Raw genomic sequence first — 24540 nt, 5'->3', positions numbered from 1 at the left:
GACTGTAGATCTACATTTAATTGAGAGTCGTAGTAAATCCTGCCTGTGTAAAGTTTATTCCACACAGAAAGGACCATTCAGTGCTGTGCTGTTGTTTTTTCCAGCTGTGCAGTGCCAAAGCCTGACACTATAAATATGGCCTCAGTAAAACCTGAAACCCTTTACCTTGACACTAAATATGAGAAATTCATAGACATAAATACGTTGGAATTGTTTTTAAATATGTGACGATTTGCAATATCAACCAATTTGAGAGTCATTTTAATGGAAATACCATTCAAACAGATTCATTTAAATTACTGTAAGCTAAGTTTCACTTCTTTTATTTCATGGTCAAAAATACTTTACAGACAGATAAAAGAGAAGTAGGCATAGGCTAGCCAGTGAACTGACCTAGTAATTCCTAATTCTTTACTCTGTACTTGTGTAAAGGTTTGCTGATTGCACAATATCACTGTTGCCTCATTGTCTGGCGCTGGCAGAATGGATCCTATGATTTAAAGGAACTGTCCAGTGAAAATCTCACTTTCAAAAGTTTATATTCTGTTAACTCATACCCAAATAATGTTGTTGACTCATCTTATACTCGTAATTGTGGCCAAAGCATGAATTGGAGAAAAAGCTTTTTTTTAAACACACCTCAAACAGAGCATTTAAAAAATGCTTGCTACTTCCTCATAGAGGACGATGTCATCCACCTGATGAGGATGAGCTGGTCAATCAGCGGTCGACACATGTGAATATTTTTGATGACCAGTATACACCCGCACCATTGTTGCTGGGATACGGTCACATCATTCCAAAATAGAAAAGCTGCTTTTTAACATACATGTACTTAATAAAAATAATATGGAACGAAAACAATTTCACTCATATTGTAATTAATTATTGATCATATTTCATAGACATCTGGAAACACTGGACAGTTACTTTAAAGAAGCAATCAAGTGTTGAAATTCCCCAGGGTGCAATTGTTTACTCCTAATGAATCAGGTGATCCGAGAGCCATACATATGGCTTATTCAGGTAGGCCTACGTTACAGAAGATTCAGATGTAGTACACTTGATATTATCGCCAAACATTGTAATCCGCAATATATTTAACACAAAATGTTGGAATGAATGAAGTAGATGGCAGGTAGCCTAGTGGTTAAGAGTGTTGGGCCAGTAACTAAAAGTTAGCCGGTTTGAATCCCTGAGCCGACTTGGGGGAAAATCTGTTGATGTGCCCTTGAGCAAGGCACTTAACCATTATTGCTCCTGTAAATTGTTCTGGATCAGAGCGTCTGCAAATGACTCAAATGTAAAGATGTAGAAATACTCTACCCAACGCGCATAAAATATTGTATTATATTTATTGATGTCGGCCTACTGTAGCCTACTTCTAAGTTAACTCTTGGGAGTGACATTCTTGTTTTTTTCACTCCAAATGAAGTTATGTGATTGGTATATGGGCATGACGTCAATGAGTATAGAGGACTTAATTTGAAAGAAGTATGCCATTGGTGGTGGAACTGTTGCAAGTGAGAGTGCTCAAGGCTGACAACTCTTCAGTATCAATTTTTTTTTATAACTAAATGTATGGAAACAACCGGATGTTTCAATAGCGGATTCTTTATTTACAATGTTTTTATATTCCAAGTAGTCGTGTTTTGAGGAAGTTTTACATTTCTTAACGAGGTTGAATTTTGGATGATATTCGCTTGAGTTCGGAGTTCCAAGATGAACTTCAATCTGACGTTCATCAAAAGTTCGGTAAGAAAATCAAATATTGTACAGTGCCACATAGTAAACCATGTTGTTTTATTATGTTTTGATAACGCCGAAAATGTGTGAGGCGTGTATCACCCTATTCGAGTAGTGTGTAGCCGATAATTGCAGCCTATAGCCTGTCAAGACCACTGGTTGAACTGAAGTGATTACTTGAAGTATGAACGACACAAAGTCATTTTTACTCCGGCTGAAATAGTAGCCAATGGCGCGATGCTATGGAGATGAAATACTTGATTTATCCTGTTACAAACGAAGACTTAATAAGTTTACCCGAAGTGTATGACTTGCTCACGGCAAGGGGCCACGCTCGAGCAGCCGCTGCGTCGCTGATCAAGAGAAAGGCTGCTGCAATCTCAGCCGTCCGTTAGATAACATTTCTCGAGACGTATTGGATAAACTATAACTTTCCGTAGTGTCTCATAGTCGTAGCCCACGTGCAGTTGAACACCATGGCGTGATAACTGCTGCGCGGTTTTAGTGGTGTGTGTTTGTTTACTGGGAAACAGTATTGGAAGTGTATACTGTAGGCTACTCTACTGTACATGTGGTGTATAATTTCGAACCCTTCCCCCGTGACAACAGTCACCATCTGGTGCTGAACATGATCCCACGCTATTAATTCAGCCCCCAGGCATCAGCACTGTCTTGGACATTGGGTCAAACAAACCAGACCCTGCTGGCATCTTCTAAATTGAGGTCTTATAACAGTTTGAAACATTGGCTGAATGGCTGTCATGATTTAATTATATGATTGTATATATATTTTTTTATATTCATGTATAGGCTAGTTATTACCTTGATGTCAATGGGGGTACACCTACTTACTACTTACACAGCTAACTACAGTATAGCCGAAGCCTACCTTTCAATGTAAGCCACCGTGTTGATCAAAACATGGTTTAGCACCTCTCTATTAGAAGTTTCAAAGTATACAGAACCCTTGGTACGCAGAGAAATCTGGTCTGCAAAATATCACAGCTTCAATATTCATGAATACATTGCGGGAAATGAATATGAACTGTCCTAGATTCCTAGGTCACACTTGGACACACACAGACAGACAGAAGTGCACACACACACACACACACACACACACACACACACACACACACACACACACACACACACACACACACACACACACACACACACACACACACACACACACACATGCCTATATATTTAATTGAGAGTCGTAGTAAGTCATGCCTGTGTAAAGTTTATTCCACACAGAAAGAGCCATTCAGTGCTGTGCTGTTGTTTTTTCCAGCCGTGCAGTGCCAAAGCCTGACACTATAAATATGGCCTCAGTAAAACCTGAAACACTTTACCTTGGATAAAAGACCATTTGGGTTTGACACTAAATATGAGAAATTCATAGACATAAATGCGTTGGGATTGTTTTTAAATGTATGACGATTTGCAATATCAACCAATTTGTGTGTAATTTTCATGGAAATACCATTCAACCAGATGAATTTATTGCCACACAACCATAGGTTGGTGGTATTTGCTATTTTATTGTCAGTTGGGTAGGGGTAGGCAACATAAAAGGACATCACTTTTCCATTTGTACAAGTCAGCACCAGAGGTTGTTTTGGACAGAATAGCCTGATCACCAGATCCAAGTTTGAAGTCATGCATTGCTCCGCTACTTAGACCAAATGACTTTGATTTCTGGTGTGGCGATGTCATTGTTTATCTTTTCTGTAAACTACAGAAACTTCTGGAGTCTTCTCACCAGTCAGTGCTTGTTGCTAGGGGACTATGCGGGGGACTTCCAAACCCCCTAACCCCTCTCCATTGCAAATGACTGCAGTGTATGTGCATGTCCCTTTAGTAAATACCGATTTATGGATTATCAGTGGCATCAATGTAATCGTGCCCAGCCCGCACTCTTTTACACTAGATGTTATCTGGGTGTGAGTTCACACAGGAAATCTCTGAGGTCAACAACAAAAAAAGACAATCATCAAGGAGTTATAGGCCTACCAACTACTTCTATATTAGTAGAAGAACAAGTTCAAAAGTGTTGCTTAGGATATTGGTCAACAGAGTGATTGTTTCTGCTACTTCATGGTCGATATTGGTCACGTGGTAAACATAGGCCTATTCTCTAGAACTGCATTTTAGAATATGTCTCTGTAACACTAGAAGCGCATTTTAGAATATGTCTCTTTAACAGTAGAACCGCTGGGCCTAGAGGGACCCCCCTTCAAGCTAATGAGCAGTCATTCTGACTGCGAAAATTCTAAGAGTGTAATAAATGTCATATATACTGTGGCAAAAATAATCATTTGGTTGTGTTTCTGAAGGTAACACAAAAGCATTTAAGGATTGTCTTTTTGAATACCATCTCTGGTATAGTGAAATAGAATGGTACCAGACTGGCACCTCTTACATTCCACTGCAAGCACCAGCATGGATAAAGTAGAGAAGTCACATGCAGACTACAGCCTACATTACGATGCAATCCCAGTGCAAGCATTGTAATAAGAAGGCAGGTGTCTACATTCACTCACACATCTCTCTGTTCTGTTGTCAATTAGAGTTCATATCAAACCTCAAAAAGTAAGAGGAAGGATGTGGGGAACAGCTGTGACGGTGTCAATGTATTTTCACACTATAATTTTTATCACAAACGACCAGAACAACGGAAGTGATGTTTTAATATTTACGCCATTGAAGAGACATTCTACGTACTTTGAATCAACTGTTACTCAAAATTCAGAATTCAAAGGTGTTGATAAGGAGTAGTGAAGGTCACATGTTTCTTTATTGACTCAACCACGGGTTCCAGGCCGTCAAAGATCTTAGCCACTTAATAGCTTCTGACAAAGACTTGTTTATCTGTTGTAATGTTAGATTGACGTCATGTGTTCACCAAGATTTATCAGGAAATACACCTGTTGCCCACACCTTATGTATGACTCAGTTTCCTGTTTACTGTAGCCCCTATAGACACACAGACAGACAGACAGACAGACAGACAGACAGACAGACAGACAGACAGACAGACAGACAGACAGACAGACAGACAGACAGACAGACAGACAGACAGACAGACAGACAGACAGCTGGCATTTATGACACCCGCTCAAGCTGAGGAACATGTCAAGACGTGTTTGATGTAGTTGAAGTTGCTCTTACGTTCTCAAATGGGTGCCTTCACTACTGTAGACCGATCTGTTTGATGCAGTTGTTACTCAGGGAACATACACTCAGCTGCCAATGTATTAGGAACACTCATCTAGTACCGTGTTGGACCCCCCTTTTCCTCCAGAACAACCTGAATTCTTTGGGGCATGGAAATGTTGCTCAATCAAGGTAACTAATGTGTGCCAGGAAAACGTTCCCCATACTATTACACCATCGCCACCAGCCTGCCTGTACCGTTGACACCAGGCAGGATGGGGCCATGGACTCATGCTGCTTATGCCAAATCCTGACTCTGCCATCAGCATGACGCAACAGGAACCGGGATTCGTCTTGCCATTCTCTACCTCTCTCATCAACGAGCTGTTTTTGCCCACAGGACTGCCGCTAACTGGATGTTTTTTGTTTGTCACACCATTCTCAGTAAACCTTAGACACTGTTGTGCGTGAAAAACCCAGGATGCCAGCCATTTCTGAGATACTGGAACTCGGCGAGCCTAGCGCCGACAATCATACCACGCTCATAGTTGCTTAGGTCACTCGTTTTGCCCATTCTAACATTAAATCTAACAGTAACTGAATGCCTCGATGCCTGTCTGCCTGCATTATATAGCAAGCCAAGGCCATGTGACTCACTATCTGTAGTAGCGAACCATTTTTGAGAACAGGATTGTGTACCTAATAAACTGGCCCCTGAGTGTAGTTAGTGAACCTTGTACTTTATTTCATGGCACATCATTTACCAGGTATTTATTAATAAATGACATAGTCAAATGGAAACTACATGGTTTGTTTCTTTGGGGATTCATTAACCATCACAGTGCTTTACAGTGTAAAGAACACATTTATCTGACTGTACTAGTAAAGTATAGATCTACTGAACTAGTAAAGTAGCCTAGTAGTTCAACTAGAGCTGAATTCAAGAATACTCAGACAGTTTGTGATGTCAGAATTATCACCAGTCTGAATTGAACACAGACATCCGTAACCGTGGCTGGGAGGGCATATGCTATCATTGACAGTGGCCACACTTCTGTTTAAAATTTCAGTTCAAACTGTCTCAAAGGTGTCTCGCAACCCTGCCAAGTTCTCTATGTATTTTTCCCTCCTAGATCTGCTCAAATGTTCAGAGGATGTTGAACGAGACCCAACCTTTGTTCATAGCTTGGGATAGTGTTTACAAAGACATAAATCACACATTGAGATAGTCACTTAGGCCCTGTAGATCTGTTGGCCCAGACACATAGTCTGAATTTTTCCTCTGATGTGTTTATGGAGAAGACTATAAAGTATCCAGGGGCTTCAAATAGCTTTTTACTTGGAGACACCCCTGTTAAGGAGCTAATGTGATTGTCTTTGGAACAAGTTAATGGTTTCAGGATTCTCTAAAGAGATTTGTGAGTGAGTCACTCTTCTCTTTCTCTCCGTCTTCCCATCTTCCTCTCTCTCTCTCTCTCGCGCCGCACTTTCAACAGCCTACCTATATCTGTGTCATTCCTTTCTAACTCGGGCAAATTTGATATACACAAGTTAAAAAGAACATAACTCTGCTCTAAAATGAACTCAAGAACTTCAACTCAATCTAATAGGTTAAGTTGGCTAAGTATGGTGTTACCTCGAAGCTAGTTTCACAGAAAGTCTAACTCTTTATCCATAAAGAGTAGTTAACTCTATGGAACACCTGTTTGAGTCTCCTTACCACAACTCATAGACATTACAGTGCACTTCTTTCTCACACTATATCGAGTCAGATTTATTGTGGTCTCTCAGTCTCATTGTCAGTCATGTCACCAACCACAAGTGTTTGGCTTTGAGCAGGAATTTCGTCATAACTAACGTCACAAAGGTTGTTGTTTACACCTCGTACTGAGGTGACAGCCAACTAACCAGCTAACCTAACCTGTCACTCACTGTAACCCAGCGTCACACACAGGCACACACAAACACAATGTGCTATGTTACAGTAATCAATGAACCCTACCCCCATGAGAAAACTCAGTGTGTGTGTGTGTGTGTGTGTGTGTGTGTGTGTGTGTGTGTGTGTGTGTGTGTGTGTGTGTGTGTGTGTGTGTGTGTGTGTGTGTGTGTGTGTGTGTCTTCCCTGAGTATAAATAACTGCTGGAGCGGATACGGCCCAGTTGCTCTCGGACCCGGCCTTGACTAGAAGGACTAGGACTTAGGACTGTAGAGAGAGAGAGAGAGAGAGAGAGAGAGAGAGAGAGAGAGAGAGAGAGAGAGGAGCTGAACCCGGCATGAAGCCTCTGCATTGTCTGGGCCTTCCTGTACTCCCTGGGAGGAGGGGGCCGCACCGTTTCACACGCTCCCTACTGATACGCTGTGCGTGTGACTGGGGAAACTGTATGTGTGTCATTGTATTTTGGTGGCTTCGTGTCGTGTTTGTGTGTGGTTTTTGTGTGTGTGTGCAACTGTATGTGTGTTGTGGTTATTGTTGTGTCTTTTTGGTGGCTTTATGTACTGCTCCATATTTGTCTGTACTGTTTCTCATATAACAAAGTCAAACCTTCACCCCCCCATATGTCTTTATGTTACACTCTTTGAAAAAAGGTGCTATCTAGAACCCTAAAGGGTTCTTTGGCTGTCCCCATAGGAGAACCCTTTGAAGAACCCTTTTTGTTTCCAGGTAGAACCCTTTTGGTTACAAATATAACCCTTTCGGGTTCCACGTAGAACCCTTTCCACAGACGGTTCTACGTGGAACCCAAAAGAGTTCAACCTGGAATCAAAACGGGTTCTTCTATGGGGACAGCCAAAGAACCCTTTTGGATCCCTGTTTTCTAAGTGTCTGATGAAGAATAGCTGTGGTGGGTGAGTAACTTGTTCTTAATGATACAAGCTGTGATGTACCATACCCCAGAACCCTACCACAGAAGAGGTATGCGTACTGCATACAGTATGTCACCTGGTTTAGTACTGAAAGACGTAACCAGAGCATGTCTTCTCCTCCCAGCTTTAAAAGAAAAGCAGGATTTATCTCTCAAGTAGAAGACCAGTTTACTTTCAGCATCTTGTCAGGGTTGTCTATGTGGGTTTGAATGGTAAGGTAGTTTAGTGTGAGCTTACTCAGAATAACATTAGTCAATTAAACACACTCACATTCAGGAATTTCCAGATTTAAAGGAGGGGAGAAACTAAAGTGAAGGAGTGGTGTGTCATCAAAACATGAATGGAAGAATTTGTAAATTATACACTGCCATGAGGAATGTTGCTAGTATACGTGTGTTGTCAGTCAAATGTGTAATTGATATACGGTATTGTACATTTGGCTACAAGGCAGTGTTTTGTAATGGTGTTGAAGGTTAACCTAATGTTTACATGGATTTATAGGTAGACAAAATAAGAGAGCAAGGGTCTGAACAGACTAAGAACAAGATGTGGTTTGTTTCCTGAAGAACAGTCAAACTGAAAACCCACAACAAACACCTTGTTTTTTGTTGTTGCCTTTTAGTTTTGGTCTTTCAGTAATTCAAGGCACAAACCACAAAGGGTCTTGTTCTTAGCCAGGTACTTTTTTAGGGGTGACTGGGATGAGTAATAGTTGAACGTTGTGTCGTGGGAAGACTTATAATATAGGTCCCCAGGAAGTTGTAAAACTGGCCTAATACAGTTAGTATAAGCAATTGACCCACAAGACACCATCCCTCGTCTATCTATTGGCACGTTTACAATGGATAAGGGACTGTTTCTGTCCAACTATATCGCAACCCTAAATAAATGGGGGTAAAATAGGCACTGAATGAAATTAGGAATTTAGACAGTTCTCATTCGTTTGGTATTAGGGCATAGCTAGATCTACATAAAATATGGCATGGGACACAAACTCCTCTTGACATCACCCCATAGCACTCACTTCTGTCAACATGAAGTGCTTTGAGAGACTAGTCAAGGACACCTCTACCTTACCTGTCACCTTGGACCCACTTCAATTTGCTTACCGCTCCAATAGATCCACAGACGATGCAATCACCATCACACTGCACACTGCCCTAGCATGTAAAAATGCTGTTTGAGACCCTGGGTCTGAACCCTGCCCTGTGCAACTGTGTCCTGGACTTCCTGACGGGCCGCCCCCAGTTGGTGAGGTAGGAAACAACACCTCCAGTTCGCTGATCCTCAACACCGGGGCCCCACAAGGGTGCGTGCTCAGTCCCCTCCTGTACTTGCTGTTCACCCATGACTGCATGGCCATGCATGCCTCCATCTCAATCATCAAGTTTGCAGATGACACAACAGTAGTAGGCTTGATTACCAACAATGACGAGACAGCCTACAGGGAGGAGTTGAGGGCTCTGGGAGTGTGGTGCCAGGAAAAGAACCTCCCACTCAACGTCAACAAAACAAAGGAGATGATCGTGGACTTCAGGAAACAGCAGAGGGAGCACCCCCCTGTCCACATCGACGGGACCGCAGTGGAGAAGGTGGAAAGTTTAAAGTTCCTCGCTGACAAACTGAAATGGTCCACCCACACAGACAGTGTGGTGAAGAAGGCGTAACACCGCATTTTCAACCTCAGCAGGCTGAATACATTTGGCTTGACACCTAAAACCCTCAAACATTTACAGATGCACAATTGAGAGCATCCTATTGGGCTGTATCACCACTTGGTATGGCAACTGCACCATCCGCTACCGCAGGGCGCTCCAGAGGGTAGTGCGGTCTGCCCAACACATCACCAGGGGCAAACTACCTACCCTCCAGGACACCTACAGCACCCAATGTCACAGGAAGGCCAAAAAGATCATCAAGGACAACAACCATCCGAGCCACTGCCTGTTCACCCCACTATCATCCAGAAGGCGAGGTCAGTACAGGTGCATCAAAGCTGGGACCAAGAGACTGAAAAACAGCTTCTATCTCAAGGCCATCAGATGGTTAAATAGCCATCACTAGCACATTAGAGGCTGCTGCATATATACATAGACTTGAAATCACTGGCCACTTTAATAAATGGAACACTAGTCACTTTAAAATTGTTTACATATCTTGCATTACTCATCCCATATGTATATACTGTATTCTATACTATTCTACGGTATCTTAGTCTTCGCCGCTCTGACATTGCTCATTCAAATATTTATACATTCTTAATTCCATTCCTTTACTTAGATTTGTGTGTATTGGGTATATGTTGTGAAATTGTTAGATATTACTTGTTAGATAGCATTTTGCTACACCCAAAATAACATCTGCTAAACACGTGTATGTGACCAATACAATTTGATTTGATTTGACATCGACTTTTGCGATTTCGAAACATCTGTCAAACATTCATATCCATGCGTAGTGTCCCTTTAAGTGTCTCTCCACTTTCTGTGTCTCTTCATCTCAGCCTACCTTCCTCTTAGCAATACTTTCCTTGACTAATCGGAACCTCCGTAACAGGGCCTGTTTCCTCCATCCGCCTGTCCCGTTAATCCGAGCGGATGGGTGTTCAGTATTCCCACTGTCACGTATTTCCCTCACAGATAATAGATGAGGGAATAGGCGAGGCTAATGGGAAAGGCATGATTGGGATACGGAGGAGGGTCAGGGTCCCAAATCTCCCACTCTCCGGATCCAGGGGCGTAATGAGGTACAGCGTGCTGCCCCTTATATCAGATACGGCGATGATTGAAATCATCTGTCCTGTATCAAATAAAGTACATTCTCCCTTGGCCCTTCTACTGTGTGCGCATGTGTGTGTACACTGTGCTCACTTGTGTGCGTACGTGTGTGTCTTTCCCTTGCTCTCCCTGAGATAATGAGGCTCACTGTACGACCCACAGGAGGGGAATTAAACCCCTGTCAATGCCACATTGATAACTTGCTCCACTGAAAGGGGGTCCTGTCATTCAGCAATAAATACAATCTCAGTGTACACGGTGGCATGTGTTGAATGTGCCAGGGCAATTTGGAAGTACCCGAATGCAGTGACAGGAACTGGTTGAGAGTGCGGCTCAATGATGCTCAGATAGGCAGCAGTCCATTAATTTTCTCTCTCTCTCTCTTTCTCTCGCTCTCTCTCGCTCTCTCTCGCTCTCTCTAGCTCTCCGTGTCTGCCATGTGCAGGGCAGGATGTCTGCTGTACTGTACAACACTAGAGTATTTAGTATTGGTGGGCTGCCAGAGACAAGGGATTGTGGCTTTAGGACTTGGAGGGCTCTCTCTCAACACTGAGGTTGAGGTGGCCACTCTGGTCCTCTTCCTTACGAAACATATACCACATTGCGGCTGGTCTATGTGTGTGCGTGTGTGCATGTATGCGTGTGTGTGCTGTCCAGTGTTTAGATAAGGGTATGGTGAGGGATATTGTCTTCTGTAGCACTTAGCATTATTAGCCATTATACCAGGGTGCTGTAACTACAAGGAAATAACCAGTGTAATATGAAAAACACAAAAAGGTGTGTGAAAGTGGTAAGGCCTGTAGGAAAGAATAGCTTTGTAGCTGTAATGTTGGTCGATCAGGTTTTGATGTCTGCATTTAGGACTTGATATTGTACAATATGTCAGTCTACTGTCTACTCAGTTTCATACCAAGAACTTATTGTACATGTACAGAAGTGATTTTGTGCAGAATACAGATATTTTTCCAGTGTTGTAAAGTACTTAAGTAAAAATACTTTAAAGTACTACTTAGTTTTTCGGTGTATCTGTACTTTTTTGACAACTTTTTTTTACTACTTTCACTTTTACTTCACTACATTCATAAAGAGAATACTCCATCCATTTTCCTTGACACCCAAAAGTACTCGTTACATTTGGAATGCTAAGCAGGATATGGAAGTGGTCCAAGTAGCCTGGTGGTTAGAGCGTTGGACTAGCAACCGAGAAGTTGCAAGATCGAATCCCTGAGCTGACAAGGTACAAAGCTGTTGTTCTAGCCCTGAACAAGACACTTAACCTGCTGTTCCTAGGCTGTCATTGAAAATAAGAATTTGTTCTTAACTGACTTGCCTAGTTAAATAAAGGTAACATAAAAAAAAAATTGCACACTTATCAACAGAACAACCCTGATCTGGCAGACTCACTAAACACACATGCTTCGTTTGTAAATTATGTTGGAATGTTGGAGCGTACCTCTGGCCATCCGGAAAATAAGAAAATGGTGCCATCTGGTTAGCTTAATATTAGATTTCAAGTTTTCATAACAATCGGAAATCGGTATTTTTGGACGCCGATTTGGCCGAATATTTATCTTTTTCATTTTTTTTGGGGGGGGGGCCTTTATTTAACTAGGCAAGTCAGTCAAGAACACATACTTATTTTCAATGACGGCCTAGGAACGGTGGGTTAACTGCCTTGTTCAGGGGCAGAACGACAGATTTTTACCTTGTCAGCTTGGGGATTCAATCTTGCAACCTTACGGTTAACTAGTCCAACGCTCTAACCACCTGCTTTACATTGCACTCCACAAGGAGCCTGCTGTTACGCGAATGCAGTAAGAAGCCAAGGTAAGTTGCTAGCTAGAATTAAACTTATCTTATAAAAAACAATCAATCAATCATAATCACTAGTTAACTACACATGGTTGATGATATTACTAGTTTATCTAGCCTGTCCTGCGTTGCATATAATCGCTTAGGTACACGTTGCTCCAACCATAAACATCAATGCCTTTCTTAAAATCAATACAAAATAATATATTTTTAAACCTGCATATTTAGTTAATATTGCCTGCTAACATTAATTTCTTTTAACTAGGGAAAATGTGTCACTTCTCTTGCAAACAGAGTCGGGGTATATGCAGCAGTTTGGGCCGCCTGGCTCGTTGTGAACTGTGAAGACTATTTCTTCCTAACAAAGACAGCCGACTTCGCCAAACGGGGGATGATTTAACAAAAGCGCATTCGCGAAAAAAGCACAATCGTTGCACGACTGTATCTAACCATAAACATCAATGCCTTTCTTAAAATCAATACACAGAAGTATATATTTTTAAACCTGCATATTTAGCTAAAAGAAATCCAGGTTAGCAGGCAATATTAACCAGGTGAAATTGTGTCATTTTGTGTTCATTGCACGCAGAGTTAGGGTATATGCAACAGTTTGGGCCGCCTGGCTCGTTGCGAACTAATTTGCCTGAATTTTACGTAATTATGACATAACATTGAAGGTTGTGCAATGTAACAGGAATATTTAGACTTAGGGATGCCACCCGTTAGATAAAATACAAACAGCACTTTCGTGCGTTTTGCCAGCAGCTCATCGCTGTGCTTCAAGCATTGCGCTGTTTATGACTTCAAGCCTATCAACTCCCAAGATTAGGCTGGTATAACCGATGTGAAATGGCTAGCTAGTTAGCGGGTGCGAACTAATAGCGTTTCAAACGTCACTCGCTCTGAGACTTGGAGTAGTTGTTCCCCTTGCTCTGCATGGGTAACGCTGCTTCGAGGGTGGCTGTTATCGATGTGTTCCTGGTTCGAGCCCAGGTAGGAGCGAGGAGAGGGATGGAAGCTATACTGTTACACTGGCAATACTAAAGTGCCTATAAGAACATCCAATAGTCGAAGGTATATACAAATCGTGTAGAGAGAAATAGTCTTATAATTCCTATAATAACTACAACCTAAAACTTCTTACCTGGGAATATTGAAGACTCATGTTAAAAGGAACCACCAGCTTTCATATGTTCTCATGTTCCGAGCAAGGAACTTAAACGTTAGCTTTCTTTCATGGCACATATTGCACTTTTACTTTCTTCTCGAACACTTTGTTTTTGCATTATTTAAACCAAATTGAACATGTTTCATTATTTATTTGAGGCTAAATTGATTTTATTGATGTATTATATTAGGTTAAAATAAGTGTTCATTCAGTATTGTTGTAATTGTCATTATTACAAATAAATTGGCCGATATCTGCCTTCCCCCCCCCCCCGGTATTGGCGTTGAAAAATCATAATCAGTCGACCTCTACTTAATATAATGCACCTGAATTTAAAATGATTTTTACTTTTGATACTTAAGTATATTTTAAACCAAATACTTTTAGACTTTTGCTCAGTTAGTATTTTACTGGGTGACTTTTACTTTTACCTGAGTCGTTTTCTATTAAGGTATCTTTACTTTTACTCAAGTATTACAATTGGGGTCCTTTTTCACCACTGTTTTTTCCCAATTCAACATTTGAGCAGCAAACCTCAGTCACACAAGAAACTCTCACTCTCTCATGGCCATGGCTCAATGGGAAAATGCCATTGTTAGATATTCCTCCTCCCCATAAAGTGAACTTTTCCCTCTGTGGAGCGTCTATAAACTGCTGAGAGAAGAACAGGTTTGTCTGTGAGGATGGGATGGCTGCTGAATGGCGGAATCTAGTGATCCACAGGCCCAAGAATGCACTCAGACAGGAAATGATGTCACCGTTCAGCAGCCCTGTGTGTGTGTGTGTTCTTTCCAGTATAGACAGGCCACCTGGCTTTTGATTGGGCACATAACCATAGTTACCCTTCTAAGCAAGCCTGATTACTGTCTGTGGGATTCGCCATGGTTTCACAACTTCTTTTTATATGATGTGGTTCCAATGCATGGCTCAAGCTCTCCTCTCTCTTCCCTGGTTGTGTTTTTCTCCTTTTTTCCTTCTTTCCCTCTCACAAATTTCAGAAAATGAACACATACTTGCACACTGTCATTTTCCCCGCTTGCCTTCTTTTTCACACGGCCTCAGTCACACACACTCAACTCTTTTACTCTCTCTATACAATCTTACAAGCTGTTATAATCCTCTCTCCCCCTCTCGCTTGTTCTCTGTTTGTGCCTGCAATCTTTCTCTCTCGCTCTCTCTCCCTTCTCTCTTTGGCTCTTCTCTCTCACAATAGCCCTATTCCCACTGCAAGATATGAAGGAGAGTCTGTGGAGTGGAGTGGTGAAAGAGATTCCCCCCACCACTCTGGGACCTGTGGTGCCACCTCTGAAATCATCATACATTGTTACAACATATCCTATTTGTATGATCTACATTTTACATGTGTTTGGTGGGGATGGGCTTCCATAGTTTTACGTGGCTCAGTGTAGCCGGCAGCTACTGTGGCAATTTCAGAATGTAACAGACTGTTACTGCAATTTCAGGTAAAACCTCAATAAAACAAGTCTCAAATGTTAGGAAAATGTCAACATTTCAGCTATTTCAAAAACATTGCTCTGCTGTGACCATTTATACTGTAGGGGTGTTGGCTCAACAAGACAATTCTGTTCGCAGTACCCTGCTCCAAAGCAAACTCCGGAGGTAGTGACCGATGCCTAGCAAGTATGCAAGTTTACATTTGAGTAATATGTGCAGTTGACGGTATTTTTATGAAAAGTGTAGTAGGTGTGAAGAGGCTCAGTGTTTGGATAAAGCTGTGATTGTGAGTGCTCTGCCGGTCGTCAGCCCCTCCGCTCTGCCTCCCTGTGTCTGTGGAAAGTCTGACATGAGCAGATAGAACGGGGAGAGTAGGTGGGAGGGGGGAGAAGGAGAGAGCCATCAAGAGGCGTGATGGCTGCACAGCAGGGCTGCACCGGCCAGGAAACTCCCTGTGAACAACAAGACATGACCACCTTCCAGAGAACCAAGTGAGGAGCGACAGGAGCTTAGAGTCAGGAGTCAACTCTGTTGTCAACATCAGCCTGTCAGTCAGGAGTCAACCTCAGTCTAACAAGAAGCAACTCCAGTCTGTTAGTCAGAAGTCAACTCCAGTCTGTTAGTCAGAAGTCAACTCCAGTCTGTTAGTCAGAAGTCAACTCCAGTCTGTTAGTCAGAAGTCAACTCCAGTCTGTTAGTCAGAAGTCAACTCCAGTCTGTTAGTCAGAAGTCAACTCCAGTCTGTTAGTCAGAAGTCAACTCCAGTCTGTTAGTCAGAAGTCAACTCCAGTCTGTTAGTCAGAAGTCAACTCCAGTCTGTTAGTCAGAAGTCAACTCCAGTCTGTTAGTCAGAAGTCAACTCCAGTCTGTTAGTCAGAAGTCAACTCCAGTCTGTTAGTCAGAAGAAGAACCCTTTTGGTTCCAAGTAGAACTGTTTTGGGTTCCATGTAGAACCCAGGGTTCTACATGGAACCAAAAAGGGTTGTCCTATGGGGACACCCGAAGAACCCGCTTGGAACCCTTTTTTCTGAGTGTATGTTTCTCCAGCGTCTTCGTTTACCAGCTACTGCCCGTGCACACACAGACTTATTCTGAAAACGGTAACTCTACCTTTTGAGGAAAGTCTACCTACTATTGGTACTATACATTTTTTTATAGTGCCCAAAATTGTATTTTTACATGCACACTGATAATTCAATATTAAACTGATTATGGCAGTAGGCCGAGTATGGAAATAGTCATGTCAACACCTTACATAGCTTATCTTCATCGGCATAAGGTCAACATCAAAGTAAACTCATGCCGATTAAAATTCCTGGTTTTGGAAACGATCGTTCAAATTATTAGGACATGTAAACATTTTAAATGGCGTTCCAGCGGTGTATTTGATCTGCACCTGTGCCACACCGGTAGCACAAGTCTCCCTGTTATGTGCGAGTGAAGTGAGTTTGGAAAAACTGAAAGAATGCATTTCAGAAATAGAGAAACCGTTCTTCTTAAAAAGCAGCTAAACATTTTAAACAAACTATTAGATTAATCTGACTATCCACAATAATCAAATTATTCTGTGCATGTATCTGTGCTCAGTGACTTCCATATATCTGTTATCTAATTTGACCATGGGAAAAATAAAATAGCTATTGCGTAAAAATGATGGGTTCGATTAAACTGAGCCCTGTGTGCGAGGTATGGGGGTCGGAGGGTGGTTGGATAAGGTGGGGTACAAGAGAGCCAAAACCTCCCAAAACTAGGCCGCTCTTTTACACGGGAAGGTTCGAGTTACGTCCGAGGCGGTTCGTGGTGGTGTCGCATGTCAGCCCAGTCAAAGAGCCCGGCTTTAAGAATGTGGGTCATTTGAAGTAGAGGAACTAAAGCGTGTTGTTCGGCCGTGAATAGGGCCTTCTCACAATCACACGATGAAAAGGTGTGTGAACAAACACCCGTGCCTGGGGGACACACTAAAGTCCTCTGCCGTATTCGTTTCTGTCCCTCCATCCATGCAAGCCCTGTTATTATCTAGCACATGAATGGGTTACTGGGATGATGGGAATCAATCTGTTATAGGCAGCAACGTGCTAGCTTTAGCTATAAGATATCTTATCTCCTTACTAGGGAGGATCATGGTCGTCCAAGACAATAGGTTTAACCAAAATGACATTTTGAATAGGTTGAAATGGTTTGGATGAACTTTGAACTCTCATAAGCGTCTGTTTGTCTATGTGTAAAAAAAATATTGGCGCAAGGAGAGGGATGGAAGCAACATTGTGACAAATGCAATCTGTTTTTAACTCCCTTCATGTCTTTAACCCTTGGATCTTCTCTGAACACCAGAACAGTGATGGCACCTGGCCATTCGACATTGCCAGAATCCTACTTCAACTGTACTGAATGACTCATGCACTCCACACCTTAATTTAAAACCAGTACATGGTGTAAACCTGTATACTAGGGCTGACCCCAATTCGTCGACTGCTTGACTGTTTGGTCGTTAGGCAGTTGGTCGACCGAGATTATTTTAGTTGAGCAGTAACAAATATACAGTTGAAGTCGGAAGTTTACATACACTTAGGTTGGAGTCATTAAAACTTGTTTTTCAGCCACTCCACACATTTCTTCTTAACAAACTATAGTTTTGGCAAGTCGGTTAGGACATCTACTTTGTGCATGGCACAAGTCATTTTTCCAACAATTGTTTACAGACAGATTATTTCACTTATAATTCACTGTATCACAATTCCAGTTGGTCAGAAGTTCACATACACTAAGTTGACTGTGCCTTTAAAGAGCTTTAGAGGCTTTAGAAGCTTCTGATAGGCTAATTGACATCATTTGAGTCAATTGGAGGTGTACCTGTGGATGTATTTCAAGGCCTACCTTCAAACTCAGTGCCTCTTTGCTTGACATCATGGGAAAATCAAAAGAAATTAGCCAATCAACCTCAGAAAGAAAATTGTAGACCTCCACAAATCTGGTTCATCCTTGGGAGCAATTTCCAAACTCCTGAAGGTACCACGTTCATTTGTACAAACAATAGTACGCATGTATAAAAACCATGGGACCACATAGCCATCATACCGCTCAGGAAGGAGACGCATTCTGTCTCCTAGAGATTAACGTACTTGGGTGCGAAAAGTGCAAATCAATCCCAGAACAACAGCAAAGGACTTTGTGAAGATGCTGGAGGAAACAGGTACAAAAGTATCCATATCCACAGTAAAACGAGTCCTATATCGACATAACCTGAAAGGCCGCTCAGCAAGGAAGAAGCCACTGCTCCAAAACCGCCATAAAAAAGCCAGAGTACGGTTTGTAACTGCACATGGGGACAAAGCTCGTACTTTTTGGAGAAATGTCCTCTGATGAAACAAAAATTGAACTGTTTGGCCATAATGACCATCGTTATGTTTGGAGTAAGCCGAAGAACACCATCCCAGCCGTGGAGCACGGGTGCGGCAGCATCATGTTGTGGGGATGCTTTGCTGCAGGAGGGACTGGTGCACGTCACAAAATAGATGGCATCATGAGGAGGGGAAATTATGTGGATATATTGAAGCAACATCTCAAGATATCAGTCAGGAAGTTAAAGCTTGGTTGCAAATGGGTCTTCCAAATGGACAATGACCCCAAGCATACTTCCAAATTTGTGGCAAAATGGCTTAAGGACAACAAAGTCAAGGTATTGGAGTGGCCATCACAAAGCCCTGACCTCAATCCCATATAAAATGTGTGGGCAGAACTGAAAACGCATGTGTGAGCAAGGAGGCCTACAAACCTGTCTCAGTTACACCAGCTCTGTCAGGAGGAATGGGCCAAAATTCACCCAACTTATTGTGGGAAGCTTGTGGAAAGCTACCCAAAATGTTTCACCCAAGTTAAACAATTTAAAGGCAATGCTACCATATACTAATTGAGTGTATGTAAACGTCTGACCCACTGGGAATGTGATGAAAAAAATAAAAGCTAAAATAAATCATTCTCTTTATTGTTATTCTGACATTTCACATTCTTAAAATAAAGTGGTGTTCCTAACTGACCTGAGACAGGGAATTTTTATTAGGATTGAATGTCAGTAATTGTGAAAAACTGAGTTTAAATGTATTTGGCTAAGGTGTATGGAAACTTCCGACTTCAACTGTATATACACATTTGCGCTCATCTCAGTAAACTTATCCATTGCGGAGGCCTAGACTAAAAGCCATTGTATGCTTGATTCGAAAATGTGGATCGGAGGCTCCATATGGAGGGTGTGACACAATTGTGGAGCCTCCAGAGGCATACAGAGGCCAAATCCAGCTCTGTACCGCATCGCCATGCACCTCCCAAATTTTATAAACATCATTTCTAATCTACAATGTTTGTTATTTTGGATACGGTAATTTCTGTTAATACATTCAGTATTATAATTCCAGTCTTTCCATTAACATTGTCGGAGTTGACACGTTGTTTGCAGAGTGCACAACCTATGCTACACTTGTGAGAAACAAGTTTTGGTTTATGTCATTCCATTTATGAGTTTTGGCAATTTAGCCATTGTCTTTTATTTGGAGTACTCCTGTCAATGTTGAGTAAGGATGCGCACGCATAGAAGTAGACCTATAGGCTACCTGGCCTGTGAGCAAATGTAGGTTTATAATTGTGCCCATTTGGGGATCTGATAGTATTTCTGATTGGCTTAACTCACCACCACTAATGACCTGTGGAGCTTCTCAAAGTAATGTTTTCTTCCACTCAAACAGCAAGCAAATAATATCTGTTTTTACATTCATTGCGGATTACAATATCTCCTCAATGTTTTTTAAAAATCTTTCCATCTCTCTCCCTTTCGATAACAACTCGGCGTGAAAGGGAAAAATGTCATGCCCCGATCCAGTGGAAACGTCATAAAATAGGCCTACCTTATTACTTCTTATCAGTGCTTGACTTGGACATAAATAGGTTCCGGTACTCATTTTGGGTGCTGGTGCTGTTAATATTTAGGTGCAGAAGCTCAAGCAGTGGAACATTTGACCTGCCGGTACTCAGCTCCAGTGAGCTGCTGCCTAAGTCTTATTCCTTGCACAAATAGCCTACAGCTGTGTCTGTCCCCAGGTCACTGGTTGGAAAACTCTGAGAGCCCAGAATATTTTATACAATGTTGCAAGTTCGCTAGGCAAGCTTTGGCTGGACCCAAGTTAATAGGTGATACAAAATTTCAAGTTCGTTGCAGACAGGCCATGTGTAGCCCATGTGATTTATAGGATATTTATTTTTATCAGGATATTTTCTACCTGCAGGTTCCAATGTTTTTATTTGTTGGCTTTATGTAGGCTATTTTTACATAGTTGGCAATGGCAATAGAAGTAACTTTTTCGGTTTGCATAATTTTCATTTAGATTTGGATAGAATTTTGATTAACCACATGACAATGGTTTTGAGATATTCTAAATTAAATTAAACTGTTTCACGAAAATGTGCATTTGAAAACCATAGCTGACACGCAGACCAGTAGAAATGGAAAGATATATTGGCATTCCACATGAGAAAGGTTGCCGACTCCTATTACCAGCAACTTCAGGAGAGTAATGACAGAATCTGCGAAAGCCAGCATGAGAGGGAGGAGAATAGTTGGGTCAGGTATCTAGATCTCTGGCGGTGTCTTTAGGCATTTTTCTTATTTCATCAAACCGTAGCTTAAAGCATTAGATAAGCTCAATGCATATAGTTGATTAAAACACATACGGTGTGTCTATATATGGAAAAATACACGTTTAAAAATGTAGACCAATCGATTGTTTGAAAGAACAGAAGACTTCGGTCGCCCAAGATTTTCTGTTGTCAGGGACAGCCCTACTGTGTACATACACATGTTATGTTGTTCTGTCTCTGTTTTCTAACTCCGGCCGGCTCTCCTAATTGGCTTTCCTGTGCAGATGTTCAGATCAGATAGTTCAAACAAGGTTTCTTACGAGAACATATACAGTCCTCTCTCCTCCCACTCTCTGAATGTGGGTGGGTGGGTGAGTGTGAACCTGGCAATGTGAACCCCTCCCTCCCTCCTGTTCTCTCTCTCTCTCTTTCTCTCTCTGTCTTGCTGCACTGACAATCACCTCTTTCCAGGCCATCATTGTAAATAAGAATGTGTTCTTAATTGACTTGCCTGGTTAACTAAAGGTTAAATAAATACATTAAATTCTCCCCTGTCTCCCCCCTCCATCTCTTATCCACCTCTTTCTCCCTCCATCCCTCTCTCGTCTAGGTGGTGGTGTTCCTGTTGTGCTCTTGGCTGGTGTGCTGTGGGGCAGAGCTGAATGGCGTGGTGGCGACCCAGTGGTCCGGCGATGACAGGAACCGGACGCTGCAACACAAAAACTGTGTGGAGAACCAGCAGTACCTCCACCAGGGCCTCTGCTGTCTCAACTGCCAGGCTGGTAAGGAGAACCCAGTCCCAAAACCTGATCTAGAACCCAAGCGAGAATGTTGGTCTTATACACTGCCAGGCTTTCAGTCAAGGCCAGACGAATCTGAGTTTCTAAAACCTGAGCCCGGAACCAGAACTAGAACCACCCCTTATGAACATAACCTAGAACCCAATATAGAACCGGTCCTTATGATAAATTATAAGCAGGCATTCCAGAGAGAAGGTAACTCGGACTGGGTTTACAGCTTCTTTAAAATGGTTCCTATTAGAGTCTGTGCCTTAGTCAGAGTAATGCCAAATATGTGAGGATAGCAAAGCAGAACTCATGTCCAAGCAAGCAGCTGGGAACCCAACCCATGCTTTTTAACAAAACCCAGTAGTAAACATTCAGGGAGTAGGGTTTGTTTTAAAAGTGGAAGTAGTCCCATTAAAACAGAACCACTGCCTTACTGATGCCAGCGCTGTGGAATGAGCCAAGGACATTATAGCAGTACTAGCGTCCTTGCTATTGCTAGGAAGCTATTGCTAACAAGCTATTACTATTGCTAGCATTAGCAAGCTAGCGAATACTTTTCTGATTAGATCACCTGTTTTGACCTTTTGGGTCAGTCAGATAAGAACAGGCAGACAGACAGATAGAGAAAGAAAGAGACAGGCCTAGGCATAGAGATACACCCACAGTTGAAATACGTACTGTACACTAGTAAATTAGCTGCAATAAGATAGCATTTTGATAAGTCGCTAACTGCGCTGCCTCTATCTGTAGCTAGTTAGTCAGAAATGCCAATTACCTTTTCAAGCTTTTCCTCTGTACATTTCTCACGCTCCCTCCTACCCTCTTTCACTCTCTTTCCCTCTCTTTCTGGTGTGATAGTATCTTTTCTCTGAACACATGATAATAAGGTGCCTAAAGCATTGCATGCATGAACAGAGCACGAAAAATGATAATGTTACATTACAACCAAGAAAGTAGAAACAAAACCACTACTGTAGTATTAAGTTTACTTATGCCATGCCAGTTAGCAAGCACACACACACTACCATCACAACACACACATACATAAGCACACCACCCTCTGTGTTATTCGAAGAAAAGCTACAGGCTAAATGTGTCCTAAATTTGGTTAAAGGTTAAATAAAACAATTAAAAAGGCTATAACAGAGTATTTGTATTTGTGTACATTTTTTATTAATTGGTTTATTGGTCGACAGGTACATTCATGCTGAGGGCGTGCGACCGGGACATGGAGCAAGGGACGTGCATGCCCTGCGAACATGGTTTGTCCTACACAGAACACTCCAACGGGATGAACCGCTGCCTGCCCTGCACCCACTGTCGCATGGGTAATGGAGTCCTCTGACTTTTATTTGTAGTCCTGTAACTGTTGTTTGTTGTTTTACCTTTTACCTGCCCTCTTTAGCTGTCCTTAAAGGATTGTGTTCCAACAAGTTTGTGTCGTTATAAGAAGAGACTCTCCATTTCACATGAAGTTAGCTATTTCTAGTCAATCAAGCAGAGTGACCCTCTCTTTTGTCTGTTGCCAATTCATAAACTATTAACCAAGGTAGACAACCATTCCGGAAGTCTTTTCATGGAGCATTGGGCAATCACAGTTTAACTTGATAGACTTTTGTTCCAGAGAGGGCAGAATAATACATTGTGGCTTTCTCCCTGTCTTAAAAGCTCCATGGTAATATGATCCAGGGGTATTACATGGCATATGTGGGTGGGTCTTTGTTGTTTTGTTTCACACACACTGAATGCAGATTGTTTGTTACCTGTCTCAGGAGAGTCATGTGTGTGGTTGCGTTACCTTGCACAGCAGTTGAATGTGGTTGTGTTGTATTCTCTCCCACACCGTGTGTCTTTGTGCCAAATGAAAGGCCTGACCCAAAGAAAAGAGACTATGGAGACTACTGTTACAGGAGATTGACATGTTTTGTTCTTCCCCACTGGGCAAAAACTGTTTGAAGCAACGTTGTTTTCATGATATTTCAACCCCAAAAATCAATGTGATGGTGTGGAAAACTAATTGGATTTGCAAAAAGTAATCTACATAAGGGCATTTAGTAATTTTCTCACTCAACTTTTAACTTAAATCCAATGACGTGGAATTTGTTTGTTGATTTCATGTTGAATTCACGTTAGTTAACAACTCAACCAAATGTAAATCAAAACTAGATGTGAACTAACGTCTGTGCCCAATGGCTAGTCACTGAGGTGTTGAGAAAGAACATTATTATATGAGTGCATCAGTGCATACACACTTCAGAGTCCACACTGTGTAAACAGACAAATCTTTGTCTTAAAACTCTCGCTAGAAAGCACAATTTGTTGTCACGCCCTGACCATAGAGAGCCTTTTATTCTCTATGTTAGTTAGGTCAGGGTGTGACTAGGGTGGGTTATCTAGGTTGTTTTATGTCTATGTTGGCCTGGTATGGTTCCCAATCAGAGGCAGCTGATTATCGTTGTCTCTGATTGGGGATCATATTTAGGCAGCCATTTCCCCACTGTGTTTTGTGGGATCTTGTTTTGAGTTAGTGCATGTAGCACCTCTGAAGTCACGGTTCGTTGTTTCTTTATTCGTTTTTTTTTCAAAGTTTCACTTAATAAAATATGTGGAACTTTAATCATGCTGCGCCTTGGTCCAGTTCCTACGACGATCGTGACAGTTGTGGTGTAAAAAATGATGTTTCAGAAGGCTTTCATCAAATAGTCTCTCACGCCTTATACAGTGAGAGCATCTAAGAAAATACAGATTTAAATCAAAACTAAGAAAATGTATCCTCCAGCTACTATATCATCTTGTTAGTCTTTTTCTTTAGCCAGCTATATTACAAAGTTACTTTCTGCAGGATTACTTAAGAATTCATTTTCTTATCATTCACATGTTGTGAAATAGTTTTTTTATGGTTCTTGTTGGGTCATTGTTTTAAACGATTTTATGAGCGCACTATGATCTTTTGAGTAACGCAGTCAATTTAGTGGCTATTTTGGATTGTTGATTTTGCAAGGTAATTGCATAAGAATAACTTAGTGTATAACTTAGTGCATTAATAATATAGTGCCTTCGAAAAGTATTCAGGCCCCTTGACTTTTTCCACATTTTGCTAGGTTACAGCCTTAAATAGTTTTTTTCCCCCATCAAATTACAC

The 24540-nt window shown here is 41.7% G+C and overlaps 1 protein-coding gene across 1 annotated transcript in view; it reads left to right on the top strand.

Annotated features, from left to right (window-relative positions):
* The first annotated feature begins 1495 nt into the window (after nucleotides 1–1495).
* Nucleotides 1496–24540, top strand: part of LOC115203974 (tumor necrosis factor receptor superfamily member 10A) — a 36276-nt gene continuing 13231 nt past the window's right edge. Inside the window, exons 1-3 of the mRNA XM_029769115.1 lie at nucleotides 1496–1755; nucleotides 21221–21392; nucleotides 22595–22726. Coding sequence (XP_029624975.1) covers nucleotides 1723–1755; nucleotides 21221–21392; nucleotides 22595–22726 — 337 coding nt within the window. The 5' untranslated portion in view covers nucleotides 1496–1722. The remainder of the gene's footprint in view (nucleotides 1756–21220; nucleotides 21393–22594; nucleotides 22727–24540) is intronic.

Source organism: Salmo trutta, chromosome 12 (assembly GCF_901001165.1).
Source record: "Salmo trutta chromosome 12, fSalTru1.1, whole genome shotgun sequence".
Taxonomy (NCBI): domain Eukaryota; kingdom Metazoa; phylum Chordata; class Actinopteri; order Salmoniformes; family Salmonidae; genus Salmo; species Salmo trutta.
Note: the sequence above shows the minus strand (reverse complement) of the source record. Positions and strands in the feature narration are given on the sequence as shown.